At 40.1% G+C, this 13,929-nt stretch overlaps 2 protein-coding genes across 5 annotated transcripts in view; one reads left to right on the forward strand and one right to left on the reverse strand.

Moving 5' to 3' along the window:
* Nucleotides 1-3,446, reverse strand: part of HADHB (hydroxyacyl-CoA dehydrogenase trifunctional multienzyme complex subunit beta) — a 30,125-nt gene extending 26,679 nt beyond the window's left edge. The window contains exons 1-2 of one of the 4 annotated variants that reach the window (XM_061433080.1): nucleotides 3,366-3,412; nucleotides 2,802-3,040 (exon numbers count right to left, since the gene is read on the reverse strand). In XM_061433080.1, coding sequence (XP_061289064.1) covers nucleotides 2,802-2,811 — 10 coding nt within the window. In that variant the 5' untranslated portion in view covers nucleotides 2,812-3,040; nucleotides 3,366-3,412. Of the gene's footprint in view, nucleotides 1-2,801; nucleotides 3,041-3,216 lie in introns of all 4 variants that reach the window. The other 3 variants (XM_061433079.1, XM_061433081.1, XM_061433082.1) reach the window with 3 other exon arrangements.
* Nucleotides 3,447-3,495: 49 nt separating this feature from the next.
* HADHA (hydroxyacyl-CoA dehydrogenase trifunctional multienzyme complex subunit alpha) overlaps nucleotides 3,496-13,929 on the forward strand; it is a 42,568-nt gene continuing 32,134 nt past the window's right edge. Inside the window, exons 1-4 of the mRNA XM_061433077.1 lie at nucleotides 3,496-3,837; nucleotides 9,172-9,213; nucleotides 9,307-9,377; nucleotides 10,660-10,793. Of these exons, the coding sequence (XP_061289061.1) occupies nucleotides 3,771-3,837; nucleotides 9,172-9,213; nucleotides 9,307-9,377; nucleotides 10,660-10,793 (314 nt within the window). The 5' untranslated portion in view covers nucleotides 3,496-3,770. The remainder of the gene's footprint in view (nucleotides 3,838-9,171; nucleotides 9,214-9,306; nucleotides 9,378-10,659; nucleotides 10,794-13,929) is intronic.

Raw genomic sequence — 13,929 nt, forward strand, 5'->3', positions numbered from 1 at the left:
GGTCATAACTTTCCTTCCAAGGAGTAAGAGTCTTTTAATTTCATGGCTGCAGTCACCATCTGCAGTGATTTTAGAAACTGGTCAATCTAATCACACTAGGACCACAGCCTTGTCTAACTCAATGAAACTAAGCCATGCCCGTGGGGCAATCCAAGACGGGCGGGTCATGGTGTAGAGATCTGACAGAATGTGGTCCACTGGAGAAGGGAATGGCAAACCACTTCAGTATTCTTTCCTTGAGAACCCCATGAACTGTATGAAAAGGCAAAATGATAGGATACTGAAAGAGGAACTCCCCAGGTCAGTAGGTGCCCAATACGCTACTGGAGATCAGTGGAGAAATAACTCCAGAAAGAATGAAGGGATGGAGCCAGAGCAAAAACAATACCCAGCTGTGGATGTGACTGGTGATAGAAGCAAGGTCCGATGCTGTAAAGAGCAATATTGCATAGGAACCTGGAATGTCAGGTCCATGAATCAAGGCAAATTGGAAGTGGTCAAACAAGAGATGGCAAGAGTGAATGTCGACATTCTAGGAATCAGTGAACTAAAATGGACTGGAATGGGTGAATTTAACTCAGATGACCATTATATCTACTACTGCAGGCAGGAATCCCTCAGAAGAAATGGAGTAGCCATCATGGTCAACAAAAGAGTCCGAAATGCAGTACTTATATGCAATCTCAAAAATGACAGAATGATCTCTGTTCGTTTCCAAGGCAAACCATTCAATATCACAGTAATCCAAGTCTATGCTCCAACCAGTAACACTGAAGAAGCTGAACGGTTCTATGAAGACCTACAAGACCTTTTAGAACTAACACCCAAAAGAGATGTCCTTTTCATTATAGGAGACTGGAATGCAAAAGTAGGAAGTAAAGAAACACCTGGAGTAACAGGCAAATTTGGCCTTGGAATATGGAATGAAGCAGGGCAAAGACTGATAGAGTTTTGCCAAGAAAATGCACTGGTCATAGCAAACAAGTCTCCTTAAGTAAAGCTTATTTTGAAATAAAATTCATGAAAACAGTCAAGAAAATAAAAAAAGGGACACCTTGCTCTAACAGATATCAAAACTTTCTACAAAGCACCAGGAATTAAACAGTGCTGAACCTAAAGGAAATCAGTCCTGAATACTCATTTGAAGTACTGATCCTGAAACTCCAATACTTTGGCCACCTGATGCCAAGAACTGACTCATTGGAAAAGACCCTGATGCTGGGAAAGATTGAAGGCAGGAGGAGAAGGGGACGACAGAGGATGAGATTGTTGGATGGCATCACCAATTCAATGGATATGAGTTTGAGTAAGCTCCAGGAATTGGTGATGGACAGGGAAGCGTGCTGCAGTCCATGAGGTTGCAAAGAGTCAGACACGACTCAGCAACTGCACTGAACTGAATCAACAGAACAGGATGTAGTAAGTTCAGAAGCATACTCATGTGTATGAGAACTTAGTATATAATAAAGAAAACATTTCAAATAAGTGGGAGAAAGATGACTTACTCAATAGATTTTCTGGGGAAATGTCTAACCACTTGGAAAAAAATTAGATCCATAGCTCACACTGTATGTACAAATTACAGATGGATTAATCTAAATAAATACTTTTTAACCTGCTACAAGAAAATATCAGAGAATATTTTTATAATCTTAAATGGGGAAAGGTTTCCAACATATGGGATGACACCCAGAGGCCATAATGGAAAGTAACTAAAAAATCTGATTAAATAAGCATTTAAAATATCTACACAGTAAAAGATACTAAAATAAAGTTAAAAGGCTAACAATAGATTCAGAGAAAACATTTGTAACATGGAAAACAAGGGGTTAAAACTCATATTCCATAAAGAGTTATACTTGTGCTCGCTATTAGTATCAGTAGGTGATGGTATAAAGGTCTTTAGTTCCCCTTTATGAAAGCTACAATGAGAAAAATAGCATTTCTGTCCTTGATGGAGCTTATGATTTTGCTCAGAGTACAAGAAACAAAAAAGTCAGAGAGTCAAACAGTGACCTAAATCAGGGGCTGGCAAACTACAACCCATGGGCCTCTAGCTAATATAGATTTCACATTTTTAAAGAGTTGTAGAGCAAAATAAAACAAAGAATATATGGCAGAGATCAATGTGGGTTATAAAGCCTAAACTATTTACTACCTGGCCCTTTACAGAAAAAGTTTGCCATTCCTGATCTAAACAATAAGTACTACACTGAATTAAATGAAAAAGCATTGCATGGGCAGGACAAGCTTTGAACTGTAAAAACCTTATAAGTTGGAGGGCCTTTGTTGAACATCAAGAATCCTTTCTTGTAAATTAAGAGGTCACTGCTCATCCAGATTCTGCTTAACGTGCTCAGTGATGGAAGACTCACCATTTGACTTGAGCTTTAAACAGAAACCTCTCTTCTTCCCATACTCCTCAATTCAGTCTCAACTTCCCTGCCATTTCCCCCTGCCTCTTCCTTCTCCCTCTCCTGAGGAACAATCTGGTGAAAAGTGGCACAAATTTATGCCCGAATCTGGCTCTGCCACCTAGCAAGTAATTTATATAAATCACCATGCCCCCCAAACTTTACCTACAAAACGTTAAGTAACAATTTGGGGATCGTGAGGATTAAATGAGATGGCGGTGAAACGACCTAGAGGGTCCTCAACATCACTTTTTGGAATCAATTAATTTATTCCAGGGCTCAAGCGTCTCTCTCCAGCACAAAAACAGCTATCATGTAGTGCAGAGCTCTTGACTAGAAGTTAGTAGACACAGGCTACCACCTGTGGCCATGGGTAAACTGACTCACTCTGATTCATGGGCTTCACCGATGCAGTGAAGGAGATGAAAGACCAGATGATCTTCGGTTCCCTCCTGAATGAGAAAATTATCTTGAGCCTTGGCTGTCGGAGCCGGACACAGGAATGCCTCAGTTCCTCTGACAATCGAGTTCCAAAAAAGCCACACAACCGAGATTCACCCTCGAAAGCTTTATAAAAGGGGTAATACTCCTGGCCCTGTTGCGATTCTCAATAGCCGCCGACCTGCCTACAGGCAAAATAGGGGTTACAACACCACTGGAACACAGGCCAGCGCTTTTAACCGACACACACACACACAAATTAGTTAACTTGCGGTGATAAATTAAAAGGCATAGGCGACATCGTTGCTCGGAGCTACAGACAGAACGCTAGGCCAAATTACTGCCCAAACTGCACTCGTACCGGAGACCCGGACTGAGAAACTTCCTTCCGCTCCCTCGAACTCCAGGGAGTGGAGGCCAGGCGGCCGGGGGCACAGGCGTAGCAGGCGGGAAACTGCGGACCCCGCCGGAGAAAGGGCAGGCGGTAGCCGAGCGCACGCCCCTTCTCACCTTAGGTCTCTTCGGCTGAGTCTCCAGCTGCAGGCAAGGCTCCCGCCCGTATGACAGGACCCGACGGGTACCAAGAGGCGGGGCCTCCCTGGAAAGGACCCTTCGCGGGCCTCACAGGCTTCCCTGCCTGCCCGCCGGCTGCCTGACTGGAAAATCCGGAAAGCTGTCCTCTCTGAGCTTTCTTCCTTCCCTGCGGAGAAAGTGTCCTTTGTTTTCGGCTAACGCCCCGTTAGCGAAGGGCAAGGTTAAGGAGCCGGCGGCAACTCGCCATCGGGGTTTCAGTCGCGGGTTTTCAGTCAGGCAGTACGTCGGGCGCCTGGGCAATGCCAGGCTGAGGGAAGAAAAGTCCTCTACTCGGCTGCCCGCACTTGAAGGGCTTTCCACTTTCGTCCGCTCCCGCTCAAGATGGTGGCCTCTCGAGCAATTGGCAGCCTCAGCCGCTTTACTGCCTCCAGGACGCTCCGTTGCTCAGGTGAGGCCTGGTTGAAGGCACCCCACGGCCCCGGGACAGAACTGCGGAGACCCGGGAGCCGCGTCTCCCCATGGCTGCCACCTCCCTGCCGCGGCCCTGGATGAGGGGGAGTGATGCTGCTCTGAGACCCGGTCTCATTCCCTGGCGCAGCGACTGACATTTTCTCTCTCGTTTTGAGTCCTGCAGCAGTTTCAGGCTTCGTAGCCCCTAACGTCTCTGAGTCTTGTCCACCCGGTCTGGCATTTTCCGCAGGTCTCCTCTTAGTTTCTTTAATGATGGCCTTGAACCTGTCCCTACTGGATTGGGAGGACTAAGAGAACAAGGACAGTCCAATCTGTCACATCTTCGTGCTTCACTGCACCTTGCCTGTAACGGGGAGCATCTTATTTACTTCTTGTATGAAATTAACCAGTCTTGCAAATGACTGCCATTCCCTGCGCTTTTCCCTCACAACCTTTTACCTATTACCACACTGGGTGGATGCAGTCCATGGGGTCGCTAAGAGTCGGACACGACTGAGCGACTTCACTTTCACGCATTGGAGAAGAAAATGGCAACCCACTCTAGTATTCTTGCCTGGAGAATCCCAGGGATGGGGGAGCCTGGTGGGCTGCCGTCTATGGGGTCGCACAGAGTCGGACACGACTGAAGTGACTTAGCAGTAGCACGCTTCAACAGGAAGCTGAACTTTTGCAGCTCCAGTAATTCCAGTGTGAATGTATAATATGTAGAATTTCAAGAGGCAGATTCTGCAACTTTCCAGAAGAAGCACTTTAAAAAAAAATGCAGATACCTTGTATCTTAAAGAACAAGATGTTAGATAATTTTACCAACTATTTCTACCCTTGTTTCTGACTATACCCAGTTAGCTTGCATTAGCTGTATTGTCTTTTTCTCTTCAAACTGGCAGTGAAAGAGTTAAAGTGGGTGCTTGTGGAAAATTAAGCATTTTCCTTCTGTCTGAAATCTGTAAGGTGAAATGTGACTGTTTGTTGCATGTTGTACTTAATATCGGTTACTTAATTAGAAATATAATTTATAAAATGCCTTCCTCCTTCTGAATCACTGTATGCTGTTTTTAGAGGCGTTCCTTTACTGTAAGGGACTAATTTTGAATGTTTGAACCTTTTCTGCTTTGTTATTTTGACCAATGTTTTTAGTCTCCACGGGACTGCTCTGTATGTGTGTGCATACCTGTCATAACACTACAGAAAATTGAAATGTTGCAAAGATTGGGGGAAAGGGTTAAGCAAAAAATAATCACCCTTTCTCTTACTACTCACATACCTACAGTTAGTATTCAGTCATGTTACCTGACAGTTTGATTGTTTTCCACATTTTTGGTTTAACACTTTAAAATTATCAGATGTATATTTTTGAACTTCCGTTTCATTGATTTTAAGGTAATGCAATTAAAAGCATTAGATTTGGAGTGTGACTTCTCAGTTTCAATCTGGCTCTGCCTTTTACCCACTGGTGACCTTACCCTTTGGTGACCTTGGGCAAGTCATTTCTATGTCTGTTTTCTCTTTTGTGAAATGGGGAATAATACCATCTTGTGAGCTTTAAAGGGCGTATTTTAGGTGTAAAGCAATTTTTCATGGAGTAAGTGCTATTATTATTAATAAATATTAGCTATTATTAACTCTTCCCTGCCCTGAAGAATTATGATTTTATATATCTGAGACTTTTTTAAAGTAATTTTTACATTGTGCATGTGTGATAAAGTTACAAGCTTACTTTTTCTATGTTTTTTGTATAGAAATATAGATACACATATGTGTATCTATATTTTGCATTCTGTTTTAACCTATAAGAAAATATGGCTGAGGGGAAAGATAAATTGGGGGATTGGTACTGACATACACATGCTACTATATGTAAAACAGATAACTAATAAGAACCTGCTATAAAGCCCAGGGAACTCAGTACTCTGTAGTGACCTATATGGGAACAGAATCTAAAAAAGAGTGGATACATGTATGTGTATAACTGATTTCTTTGTTGTACAGCAGAAACTAAGACAATATTGTGTTGATAAATCAACTGTACTCTAATAAAAATTAATTTAAAATTTCTTAAAGAAAATATGACTTATTAGTTATTGCCCCTTTTAGTAACAATGTATAAATTTTGAAAAAAAAAAAGGCCTAGACAGTGAATTTAAAATTACTTGCATACTTGGATTGCCATTTAGACTGAAAAGACTAACACTAATTAAAAGTCTGTGCCTAGGTAGTGCCAGACTTTTAATGAGACTATGATATTTAATGATGGATGATTAAAATTCTTCACACTGATTTGTACTTCTTGAAGTTTTAACCCATTCCTGCATGAGTGCTATAATTCTGAGTATGACTATCAAATGAAGATCACATCTTGATCAAAATATCTTAATTCCCACTCTTACTCTCTACCCCCCACTCCTATTCTAATCCAAATTCCTAATTACATAAGTAGTAGAACAATTTCTCAGGTAATGAATTGAAGGCAGATATCTTAGCAGATGGTGTATATTTAAATTTGACTCTTACTTACATAATCCTGTCCCTTCACCAGGACTAGATATTGAGAAAAACTGTTAATTGTTAACAACCATAGTAACACGTTCATATTTGAAATATGTATCAGCATAATCCAGCTCTCTCCACTGCTATAGTATTAGGTCTTGTAGGTATCTTCTTGAGTTAAAATGATTAAAAAGTAGAGTAAAGGGTTCTCTCTCTTTTGCTGGTGTGGGAAATATGGGTGAAAGTTCACCCAGCTGCTCTGAAGTAAGCTTTCCTAGTTAGGTTAGTGAGTAAGGCTGTATTCTAAAAACAAAGCTACCCTGTATTTCAACTTAATTTAGTTTATTGTGATTTGGAATTGTTTTCCAGTTCAGATATGGTTGTATATTTGGTGATTTTTCTCTTTTTTTTTATCTCTTGATTTAGTGTATGTCTCTATGGGTGTGGGGCAGGGGGTGGCGCAAAGGCAAGTTGTCTCCGATATTTAGTCTTCAGAATTACAACCCTTGTCCCTCCACCTGCTCTATTTTCTTTTTTTTTCTTAGGTGCGTATCTTCTAACATATTTACGTTTCTTGTCTTTTGTCTATCTTTCCACCTCACCTCTCCCACCCTGCATCCCTAATCAATTCACACTCACTAATTCAGTTTACCCTGTTCTAGTTATAATTGCTTATTACCTGGTTTCTCCCCCACAGAATGTTTAGTTTATTGGCAAACTCTCTTTTCATGCCAAACCTATTTTCACCTCCTCCACAGAGACAGGGATTTTTATCTTGCTGCTCACTCTGGGTGCCTGGAGCAGTTCTGTTAGACTGCACTAGACTTTAGTTGCACAATGAATGACTCCGAGATGATGTTGGAGGAGATTGCAATTTACTTGAGGGAAACGGCTGCTACAGATGCAATGATTAGAGAACCAAACAGTGAGTAATAAAGATAAAAATTGGGGCAGGGAAGGGAAAGATTGTTGTAGGCAGAATCTCAAAATAAGGCTTTGTGAAACTGCAATACTGTGGTGCTGGAGAAGACTCTTGAGAGTCCCTTGACTGCAAAGAGATCCAACCAGTCCATCCTAAAGGAGACTGGTCCTGGGTGTTCATTGGAAGGACTGATGTTGAAGCTGAAACTCCAATCCTTTGGCCACCTGATGAGAAGAGTTGACTCATTTGAAAAGACCCTGATGCTGGGAAAGATTGAAGGCAGGAGGAGAAGGGGACGACAGAGGATGAGATGGTTGGATGGCATGATCGACTCAATGGACATGGGTTTGGGTGAACTCCGGGAGTTGGTGATGGACAGGGAGGCCTGGTGTGCTGCGGTTCATGGGGTTGCAAAGAGTCAGACACGACTGAGCGACTGAACTGAACTGATACAGATATAAAAAAGGAAGAGTGATAAATACAGATGATACAGATTGCAAATAATGGAAAAGCAAAAGGAAGTTTATCATTAGTGAAACAGAGGCACTGGAGATTGAGGAGATGGCTGGCTTCTCCTATCTTAATTTACTTTAGTGTAGCACTTTGATTTACAGGTACTGTTATAATCATTACATCACTTCTACTTCTATCTTTGTAAGAACACTGAAATGCTCTAAGAGACTTATACATGGCCATACAGCTAGTGAATGGTAAACTTGATGGTTGAACCCAAGGCTTGGGACTCTCAGGTCCTTTGTCTTTGCCCTGTGAGTACTGATTTGGATTGCTTAAAGAAAAAAATGCAGACAGAACCGGTGATCACCCCGCTGTGGTTCTGGCACCATCTACAGTTTTCTTTCTTTAATAGCACGTCGTTTGGCCTTTAAGGCAGTACAAAGCTGCTGCTTTTCTGTGCCTTCTCTTCCCCTCCTTTAAAGAACTGCAGGATGGAGAGACTTGCGGAGTCTCTGATGCGCCTTGATTTTACTCTTCATGACACTGGGAAGTCCATCTCTCCATAAAAATGCAAGAGGACCCGGCTGGAGAATGTGCTTGAGATACCTTTGGAATGCATTTGGAACTGACGTTACAGATTGCTTTGTATCAATAGATTATTTATTGTCTTAGTGTATTTGTTTCCTATTGTGGCCCTAAATTTCCACAAACAGCATCTGAAACAATACAAATTTATGATCATACAGTTATGGACATCAGAAATGAGTCTTACTGGGCTGAAATCAGAGGTATTGGCAGGACTGAGTTCATTCTGGACGCTCTAAAGGAGAATCTGTTTCCTTGCTTTTTCTAGCTTCCAGAGGCTGCCTGCATTTTTTGACTTCTTCATAGCCAGCAGAGTGGGTTCTCATGCTGCCATCTTCTGGTTCTTTTGCCTTTTTCTGCTCCTTTATAATTACACTGTATAGCTGAATAATCCAGGCTAATCTCCCTGTATTAAGGTCAGCAAATTAGCCACCTTCATTCCATTTGCATCGTTTATCTCCGTTTGCCATATAACCTAACATACTCAATTTCTGGGGACATGGACATCCTTGAGAGGCCATTCCAACTACCACATTTAGTATCCAGGTAATCATATGACCTGATAATTGAAACAAAAAAGATACAGTAATAGTCACAATAATGATCTGGAACACTTTGTTCTAATTTTGGTTTTCTTGTTGTTGTAAACTCCAGCGTTGTTATATGTAGCAGGTATTATAGAAATTCATGAATTTCATGAATTTGAACAAACTCCAGGGGATAGTGGAGGACATAGGAGCCCGGCATGCTGCAGTCCATGGGGGTTGCAAAGAGTTGGACACGACTTAGCACCTGAACAACAAGCAACAAATAGAAATTCTGTTTTGAAAATAATTAATTGTGAAATACGTTTCCTTACAGGTTATATTTGCCGCAGTTTTACAAGGTCCTCTGCTTTGCTGAGTAAGTTTGATTTCTCAGTGACATGCTTTCATTGCTTTTTATACTTATTTAGCCATAAACATGTTTACAAATAAGTTTTCCTTCTCTTTTTAGCCAGAACCCATATTAACTATGGAGTCAGAGGGGATGTGGCAGTTATTCGAATTAACTCACCCAATTCAAAGGTACCTAATTTAATTCACTGCAGTTTATTTCTACTCACTGCATTCATTAACTCATTCCTGAATGGCAGAGAAATAAATCCACTAATTTGACGCTAATCTTGTCACATGAGTTTACAGTTTTGATAGAGTTTGAGAACTTGCCCACAGGATGCAGTTTTCTGCAGCAGACATCCTTGTTTAAGAATTATTTCTAGTTCACTGTAGAGGTATCAGATTAACATCAAGGATTAATACATGCCTTCTGTTACACTGTAGAATTATAAGATAGTTTATTAGATAAGAAGCCAAGTGCAAGCTTTGTTTATAAGAATTAAAATTGACCTACTTGTCTTAACTATGAGGTTCTTATGTCAACTTTCTTAACCTGCCTGACATGAGTCATTACTCATAGTAAGTTGACTGAGTTAAATGTCATTAAGGTTCCTGAGGGCCTTGAATGACTTGGTGCAATTCATGTTATCAGAAATCAAATTCCACTCAAAATGGGGCTTCATTTGTTTTTGGCAACTTCAACAAAATATGCAGCATTAATCCAATCTTTTGCCAAGAAAAGCTATATTTGAGGAGCTCATGCTTTCCCCCCACCTAAAGTTGCTGTAAAGATTTCCTGTTTCAGAAATCTTGTTACCAGAGACCTAAATGAAGTAGGAGGACCTAGATGCAAGCAATTAACATCTAACACAAATTAAGGAAAGTAAGAGCCAGTCCCCCTCTCTAGAGTGAGGTTGGCATTTACTGAGGAGTGATTCAGACTTACGGTATTTTTTCATTATTTTCTAAGTTAAGCATTTTTCCTGAACACAAATATAACAAATGCCTATGGTTGGACATTTGAAAGCGATTAAGAGGAAAATAACAATCATTCATACTCCAAACCCCAAGATAACCACTTTTAACATTTAATCTAGTTTCAGCAAACAGTATTCTAAAAATTAAGATCATACTATTTGTCTAATTTTGATTCTTTTTTTCCCTTAACATTATACAAATTTTTTTCCATGCTGATAAATGTAGACTTACTTTATAGCCTGCATATGATTCAAACTATTAGGACTATGAGTTCCTCCTTTAAGGAGAACTATTTTTTAGAGGGAGGCATTGGCCAAAGCACCTGAATAAATAGCTGCTGGCATGTTGGTTTGTTTATTTCCCTATTTCTTTTAACAGTGTATTTCTCCTGGGTAAATATATTTCCTGTAATCAAAATAGCCTTGGGTGGTGATTTGTATGTCAACTACATCAAATTTAAACCATTAGATTTATGTGTATTTCCCTTTGGCAGGTGAATACTCTAAGTCAAGAACTGCATTCAGAGTTCATGGAAGTAATGAATGAAGTCTGGTCTAGCAGTCAGATCAGAAGTGCCGTCCTTATCTCAACAAAGCCTGGCTGCTTCATTGCAGGTGCTGATCTGAAGTAAGTTTCAGAAAATTTGAAATCACATTTTATCTTGGCTAAAGGTATGTTTTTTAGGCCTTATCATTTCTCATTTGAAAAGAAAGTAGAAGTAAATTTTCTCTGAAAGTTACTTTTTGTGTTATTTTCATGAATATAAATAAAGTTGATAGAGACTTGTTGCTTAAACCTTATAAGACTGAATCCAGCCTTTCTTTAAAGAAGTTGAAAGTAGTTCAAGGAGCAGTATTTGAGTAGAATAATTACTATAAAACCAAACTAACAATGAGATGCCCTTTTTTTCCTATCTGTCAGACCAGCAAACATTTAAAAGTTTGAAAATATGATGTTAGCAAAGACTTGGAAAAATGAGAAAGTTGAGTGTTACTAGGACTGAAAATTGGTATAGCCACCTTGGAGAACAATTTGATAAAATTTAGTAAAACTGAAAATACATGTATCATATAATCTGTTCTAGGTATGTATGCTGGAGAAATCCCATCCTTTGTTTTTTAGGACCCATACATGCATAAGGATGTTCAGTCCTGTGTAATTTACAATAGTGAAGAATTTGAAACAAACTAAATGTCAGTCATGAGGGTAATAGATAAGTAAATGTGGAATATTCTTAAGATAAAATGCTATAAAAACAATTCAAAGGATCTAACTAGCTCTACAGCATAATGTTAGAACTCAAAAATATGTTAAATTAAAACAACTTGCAGAATATTTGGTACAGTATATAGTTTATGTAAACATTTTAAAACAACACATAAAATACTTCTCTGTATTATTTATGGATACAAATACATAGTTGGTCTGAAGATTGTACTGCAAGTATATGATAATGGATGTTTCAGGGTAAACGAAGTAGCTGATAGAACTTGAGGAGGTCAGAGAGTACTTTACCAATACAGCTAATATTTTCTTTCTTTTTTTCATGATATAATATATGTATATATAACTTTTTTACACTTTAAAGCAAAAATAAGGAGAGATGGTATCTTAGTGTTTGTTTAACGGGTTAAAATGTTGACAGTTGTTAATTCTGTAAAAAATAGGTATTTGTTTTATGATTCTTTGAAGTTTAGGCAATGATAGCCAGCATTATTGGCTTAATAATTTGTATTTAAGGTACTTGTATACTTTTAAACATTGTTCAGTATGGCTGTGAGGAGATATCCCACATCCAAGGTAAGGAGCAGCAGCTGCACTTTGCTGGAGCAGCTGTGAAGATATCCCACGTCCAAGGTAAGAGAAACCCAAGTAAGACAGTAGGCACTAAGAGAGGGCATCAGAGGGCAGACAGACTGAAACCACAATCACAGACAACAAGCCAATCTGATCGCATGGACCACAGCCTTGTCTAACTCAATGAAACTAAGCCATGCTGTGTGGGGCCACCTAAGATGGACGGGTCATGGCGGAGAGGTCTGACAGAATGTGATCTGCTAGAGAAGGGAATGGCAAACCAGTTCAGTATTCTTGCCTTGAGAACCCCATGAACAGTATGAAAAGGCAAAAAGATAGGACAGAGAAAGATGAACTCCCCAGGTTGGTAGGTGCCCAATATGATAGTGACGATCAATGGAGAAATAACTCCAGAAAGAATGAAGGGATGGAGCCAAAGCAAAAACAGCACTCAGCTGTGGATGGGACTGCTGATAGAAGCAAGGTCCAATGCTGAAAAGAGCAATATTGCATAGGAACCTGGAGTATTAGGTCCATGAATCACGAAAATTGAAAGTGGTCAAACAGGAGATGGCAAGAGTGAACGTCAACATTCTAGGAATCAGCGAACTAAAATGGACAGGAATGGGTGAATTTAACTCAGATGACCATTGTATCTACTACTGTGGGCAGGAATCCCTTAGAAGAAATGGAGTAGCCATTATAGTCAGCAAAAGAATCTGAAATGCAGTACTTGGATCCAATCTCAAAAACAACAGAATGATCTCTGTTCGTTTCCAAGGCAAACCATTCAATATCACAGTAATCCAAGTCTGTGCCCCAACCAGTAACGCTGAAGAAGCTGAAGTTAAACGGTTCTGTGAAGACCTGCAAGACCTTTTAGAACTAACACCCAAAAAAGACGTCCTTTTCATTATAGGGGACTGGAATGCAAAAGAAGTCAAGAAACACCTGGAGTAACAGGCAAATTTGGCCTTGGAGTACAGAATGAAGCAGGGCAAAGGCTAATCGAGTTTTGCCAAGAGAACACACTGGTCATAGCAAACACCCTCTTTCAACAACACAAGACTCTACACATGGACATCACCAGATGGCCAACACCAAAATCAGATTGACTATATTTGCAGCCAAAGATGGACAAGCTCTATACAGTCAGCAAAAACAAGACCGGGAGCTGACTGTGGCTCAGATCATGAACTCCTTATTGCCAAATTCAGACTTAAATTGAAGAAAGTGGGGAAAACCACTAGACCATTCAGGTATGACCTAAATCAAATCCCTTATGATTATACAGTGGAAGTGAGAAATAGATTTAAGGGACTAGATCTGATAGACAGAGTGCCTGATGAACTATGGACGGAGGTTCGTGACATTGTACGGGAGACAGGGATCAAGACCATCCCCAAGAAAAAGAAATGCAAAAAAAGCAAAATGGCTATCTGAGGAGGCCTTACAAATAGCTGTGAAAACAAGATAAGCGAAAGCAAAGGAGAAAAGGAAAGATATACCCATTTGAATGCACAGTTCCAAAGAATAGCAAGGAGAGATAAGAAAGCCCTACTCGGCAATCAATGCAAAGAAATAGAGGAAAACAATAGAATGAGAAAGACTAGAGATCTCTTCAAGAAAATTAGAAATACCAAGGGAACATTTCATGCAAAGATGGGCTCAATAAAGGACAGAAATGGTATGGACCTAACAGAAGCAGAAGATATTAAGAAGAGGTGGCAAGAATACACAGGAGAACTGTGCAAAAAAGATCTTCATGACCCAGATAATCATGATAGTGTGATCACTCACCTAGAGCCAGACATCCTGGAATGTGAAGTCAAGTGGGCCTACAAACAAAGCTAGTGGAGGTGATGGAATTCCAGTTGAGCTATTTCAAATCCTGAAAGATGATGCTGTGAAAATGCTGCACTCAATATGCCAGCAAATTGGAAAACTCAGCAGTGGCCACAGGACC

The sequence above is a fragment of the Bos javanicus genome, chromosome 11 (genome assembly GCF_032452875.1).
Source record: "Bos javanicus breed banteng chromosome 11, ARS-OSU_banteng_1.0, whole genome shotgun sequence".
Classification (NCBI taxonomy): domain Eukaryota; kingdom Metazoa; phylum Chordata; class Mammalia; order Artiodactyla; family Bovidae; genus Bos; species Bos javanicus.